The sequence below is a fragment of the Grammomys surdaster genome, unplaced genomic scaffold (genome assembly GCF_004785775.1).
Source record: "Grammomys surdaster isolate TR1022 unplaced genomic scaffold, NIH_TR_1.0 171, whole genome shotgun sequence".
Classification (NCBI taxonomy): Eukaryota; Metazoa; Chordata; class Mammalia; order Rodentia; family Muridae; genus Grammomys; species Grammomys surdaster.
The window spans coordinates 2,776,178-2,781,577 of NW_021604619.1; the positions used below are offsets into that span (position 1 = coordinate 2,776,178).

The 5,400-nt window shown below is 46.4% G+C and overlaps 1 protein-coding gene across 2 annotated transcripts in view; it reads left to right on the forward strand.

The window, feature by feature from the left end:
* Positions 1-5,400, forward strand: part of Col9a1 (collagen type IX alpha 1 chain) — a 78,754-nt gene that overhangs the window by 18,034 nt on the left and 55,320 nt on the right. Inside the window, exons 6-10 of one of the 2 annotated variants that reach the window (XM_028767242.1) lie at positions 750-833; positions 1,567-1,587; positions 3,004-3,078; positions 3,419-3,454; positions 3,569-3,631. In XM_028767242.1, the coding sequence (XP_028623075.1) occupies positions 750-833; positions 1,567-1,587; positions 3,004-3,078; positions 3,419-3,454; positions 3,569-3,631 (279 nt within the window). Of the gene's footprint in view, positions 1-749; positions 834-1,429; positions 1,508-1,566; positions 1,588-3,003; positions 3,079-3,418; positions 3,455-3,568; positions 3,632-5,400 lie in introns of those variants that run through there. The other variant, XM_028767243.1, reaches the window with a different exon arrangement.

The following is a 5,400-nucleotide window of genomic DNA, read 5'->3' on the forward strand; positions in this document are numbered from 1 at the left end:
CTTCCTTCCTTCCTTCCTTCCTTCCTTCCTTCCTTCCTTCCTTCCTTCCTTTCTTTCTTTCTTTCTTTCTTTCTTTCTTTCTTTCTTTCATTTTCCCCCCTTAGCACCCTACTGAGAGTATTGGATGTATTTGCACTGGATTTTAAGTCTTTAGAAATTTATCTCTCTTCAAATAATGAACAGTAGTATCCAATATTTAAATAATTTGAGTACCCCTCCCACCATCATCAAGTTCTAGATTTCTCTACTGCTCCGTGGTGGATGTTTCCTTCAGGACTAAATTTTCTCTCTTCCATTTGTGCTCTCAGCGGTGACCTCTTGCTATGTCTCTAACCTCCCAGGTGAAGTTTTAGCATGAGTATTTCCCATGGAGGGAGTAGGCTTGCTTCCCAGAGTATGCTCTGACACTTCCTGGCTTGTGCTTTGGACACTTCCTTGTTCTCTGTGTACCACGTTTTAATAGCATCGACTTCTGGAGGTTGCGGTGAGAACAGAAACAGGAAGCAATCAGCGCCAGTGGTCCGTTTCCAGGTCAGGGCTACTCTGGAGTGAGTCAAAACGAAGACATCTCCTGTCGATGCAGAGGAATTTGGAAAGGCTTCCAGCCATCTCCATTAGAAACTGTGGTCAGGGAAAAAGCCAGGGCCGTGCTTCGCTGAGCTAAGTTCAAATGGCTTCTGCTCCATTAAGGATTATAGAGTATATTAAACAACATCAACACTCCTTTGCTCTCTGTTGCTTTCCACCAGTTTGAACTCCAGTGGATGCTGATCCATTGTGACCCCCTGAGACCCAGGAGAGAGACATGTCATGAGCTGCCAGTCAGAATCACAGTGAGTCCTCGAACCACCTGCAAAAGCTGCTTCTCCCCATGTCACTGGCTAGTAAATACCAGTATCTCTGTGTATGTCTCTTCTCCTGGAGAAGTGCTTTGCTGAACTGACTAGCTGGGAATTAAAGAAACACAGGTCCTTCTTGCAACTTGGCTGCAGAAACCATCACTGGCAGACCTGTGTCCGGTACTCCCTTTGGCGGCTTACCATCACCATTCAGAAGTGTCCCTGCAAGAGCACTGGGGGTGGGGGGGATCTCTTGGAAGGATCTGGGGACAGCCATAGGCTACATTGAGGAGGGTGGGGTGGAGGAACAACTGTGCATTTAGGTTTTGGTGCAGCTGCCAGGAAAGGGTTAACTGGGACTGTTGTCATTCTATCCCTCCTCCCAGGCCTGTTAGCTCTCCTCCAATCCCCAGGACCCTCTCCAAGGCCATTCATAAAGAGAAGGAACCCAGGTCCCCTTGGCCAGGCACCTTTGCAACCATTACCCTGGGTGGATTTGGAAGTCCAGGTGCCACTTTATGCGCTCAGCAGGGTCTTGAAGTCTAGAAGGCTGCAGAGTCAGGCCAGAGGATTGGCAGAGAGCAACAGGGATGGCCTGGACTGCCTGGGGACGAGGAGCACTTGGGTTGTCACTGATGCTGTCTGGGCTCCGCTTATGTGCTGCTCAAGTAAGTTGTGTGTGAATTTGTCCCGCACCTTATTTCTCTCCATCTTTTTTTGTCCACAGACCAGCCAGACCACCGATAAGGTAAGCTGGGGAAAAAAAAAAAGAAAACACTCCGTTCCCCAAGCATGTGATAGGAAAAGTAGGTAATGAAGCTGTCCTGGTTGTGAGAAGCCACGGAGCACACTCAGGGCTCTCAGGCCAGCTGCCCTGCAGCCTGAAGTACTTCCGGCATGTAGGGTCTGACTGGGCACCTCTGAGGATCCATCGATGTGGGAAAAACGGGCTATTTCCCAACTTTGACTCTAACACTAAAGGCACAGTACTGAGAGTAACCCATGATTCAAGACTAAGGCTTACATTTTTGCTGTGTATTCTTGTTGCGTACCTCTTCCCTCAACCCGGATTGCACCTAGAAATTCAGGAGAGCTTTCTTCAGCTTCTGCTGCTGTAGAAAAACCACTAAGCCTCAAGATCCTGCTAGCGATTTAGGACTGAAGCCTGGCAGCCCTGGATCCCAACAGAACTCCAACAACTTCTCCCTAGACTGCCCGCCCCCCTCTTCCCCTGGCTCCTGGCAAGGGAGAGTACAGCAGCCAGGCAGGGAGGCCCGGGGAGGTTTGAGGTTTCACTTACAGAGACCCCATTGTAACCTGTCTGGTCCTTGGAGTTCAGGAAAACAAAGTCTTTCCTGATTAAAGCAGCCTTTCCCTCTCCCCCCTCCCTTTCCCCCTTCTCCTCCCTCTAGAAGCAGGGGGGGGGGAGAGGGGGAAACGTTCCTTAAAGCAACAAGTTTATACTGTTTCAGGCGCCACTATTCCCTGTAGACCTGTCAAAACAGCTGTCTGCAAGGGACACACAAGGGCTCACAAGCTAAGGGTCTGTTTGAAATTTGTGTAGCTTTTGAAGCGAGGTGCAAAGACCTCTTGTCAGGGAGTGTCACTGCTGGTGGAAGTGAAATGGGGTCAGGCTCCAAACGAAAGGCTCTTCTACCCCAATACCTCCCAAACCTCCCCCCGCCCCAACCCTGCTCCCAGTCTACAGGACAAAGAAAGGCTTGCAGTGGCAAAGTAACTGTTTGTCCTGGAGCAGCTTTAGTCTTGCCTGCTCGATTTCAGACAAATGACTGAGTGGTAGTGGAGGTATCAAATGACCCTGGTACTTATTACTTAACTCCTTTTGGCAAAAGTGGACATTAGATATCCCCTTCTTTTTAATGCATTCTGAGTAGGTGAGGCCCAGTGGACTCCCCTTCCATTTAAAGACATCGCTTCTATCCCACCTTGGACAGTTTACCTTGTAAAATGTGGAAACACTATGTTTTGGTTCAAAAAACGTATCCACCATAGAGAGGTAGCCTTGACCCGATGTGTGTGTGTGTGTGTGTGTGTGTGTGTGTGTGTGTGTAGTGGTAATGGTGGTGGTAGGGAATAAGGACCCTGCGTTGTTGCTCTGGGTGCACATTCTTCTCTACTAACCCCTGTGCGTTGTTTTTGGCAGAGAGGTCCTCCGGGTGAGCAGGGGCCTCCAGGGCCTCCCGGGCCTCCTGGAGTTCCGGGCATAGACGGCATTGATGTAAGTTTCTATGTACCCTGTTCTCTAACCAGCCCTTTTCCATTACTTCTTCAGCTTTGGATGAGGTGTTAGAAAGGTTCAAGTGGCCCCTCCCTGTCACTTCCATAGAACTAAGACTAAATGGTAGTGAAAGTTCTAGATTTGATAACTGTAGCCTGGGGATGGTTAGAGAAGAGACTGGTTCTGTTCCTGTAGATCCTTGGGGCAGCAGCTTCCATCTTTAGACCCTCACCCTGGCTCCTGCCAACATCTTCATGGTGTGCATGCCCAAGACTCTCCCGTGGGGGGACCCCTGCTACTCTTACTCATGAATGACTTTTACCTTTTTCTCTGTCTCCAGGGTGACCGAGGTCCAAAGGGTCCTCCTGGACCTCCGGTAAGTTGATTGGCATCATGGCGCCAGACTTCCTTCCTCAAGATGTGTTTTGTAGACTTGGGTGTGTGTTTGAAGAGTCTGAACTTGGCTTTATTTTCTCTCCCTGCTGCTCAGGGGCCCCCTGGAGACCCGGGCAAGCCAGGAGCACCAGGCAAGCCAGGCACACCGGGTGCTGATGTAAGTATTGAGTGCTCATGTGTGGGGGGGGGGGAAGGGAGGGAGGGAGAAAGGGGAGGGAGGAGAGTCATGTGGGTGCTGGTGAATAAATGGTTAGTTCTTATAGCTGGTAAGCTTCGTTTTCCTCGGGTACTCCCTGGATTCATTACAAAAAAGAATAGTTGGAATGAGGAAAGAGCACTTGCACTGCTCTTCCTGAGGACCAGGGTTCAATCCCCAGTACCCACAGGGCAGCTCACAACCATTCCAGGAGATCCGAGGCTCTCTTTTGATCTCTGGGAAACTGAACAAACATGGTGCACAGGTACACAAGTAGGCAAAATACCCAATAAACACAAAATAAGAAAATAGTTTAAACATTGAACAAAAGACACCACCACCAGAAAACAGGGTGGGTGTAGGAGATAACAAAGTATTTCAATTCCCAGTAATAAATAAAAAAATGAAAATTTGCTCCAAGTGAGTGTCGGGGTGTGTTTGGATATAATAGGGTCAGGAAATGCTTAGTACAGATAAACAAAACATTAAAAATCAGCTTGGGAGACGGGAAGTTAAAAATCAATTTGGGAAGACATTCAGATGTCCAGCTATATGGTAAATGGTATTTCTCTAGAGTGAAGTAAGTTCGGTTTTCTCAGCCTCTCCTCTCTCTGTGCACACTGCTCATAGTTAGTTTGGTCCTTCCTCAGAACCTGATTTTTGTCTCTGGGTTGCAAAGAGATGGTATTTGTTTTCCAGGGTTCCTTAAAGTCACCCTCCCAACCAACCTTCACTTGTTTCGCAAACCTAGAGGCTTTTCTAAAGAAAGAAAGCACCCCAAAACCTACACGTGTTATTTTCAAGGATTTTTGCAAGTTTTTCAAAAGCTTCATTGTTCTGTGAGAACAAACCAGCTGCATTTTAGCTGTTACTCAGGCATGCCTTTTCTGTTGCGATTAACTTGGTGAGGGTGTATATTTCTGTATTATTTAGTGTTTCAGGAGACAGACTTTGCTTACAAAGACTTAAGCCTCTAGTTTAATTTCTGTTTCTTTTTTTTTGTGGATTTCAAATGACAGTGAGTGCATAAGCACCCGTGGATTAATGTGTAAATAATATCAACTCATGTTTGGATGTTACAAATGAGATTACACAACTTATTGGCCTTCAAGATTTGAATTATTCTCAGAGGAAGAATGTCTGATAAATACAGGCCACTGGTTAAGTTCCTAATGTAATATAAGTTGACTTTCTACCTTTTTTTTTGGAGCTTCATCCTGCCTTTTGTTTCGGAGGAAGAGAAAATTTTCTGATTAAAATTTTAAAAACGTAGTTGAAACATAAACCATCCATCTGAAATCTTGTGTTCTTGTTGAACTTTAATTTCAGACAGAATGCTGGACTTCACTGTCCCTCAGTCTGTCTGTCTGTTTATGTATATAAGATCTTGCTGTGTAGCCCAGCTGTGCCTGGGCCTCAAAATCCTGCCTCAAGTGCCAGAATTATAGACATGCACCACGGGGCCCAGCTAGTTCCTCAGTTCAACGGTGCTTTTGTAACTTGCTTAAATGCTCTTTAAAAAAAAAATATCTCAAGTCATAAGCAATCCTTTCTTTCTTCCTTTCTTTCTTTCTTTCTTTCTTTCTTTCTTTCTTTCTTTCTTTCTCTCTTTCTCTCTCTCTCTCTCTCTTTCTCTCTTTCTCTCTTTCTCTCTTTCTCTCTTTCTCTCTTTCTCTCTTTCTCTCTTTCTCTCTTTCTCTCTTTCTCTCTTTCTCTCTTTCTCTCTTTCT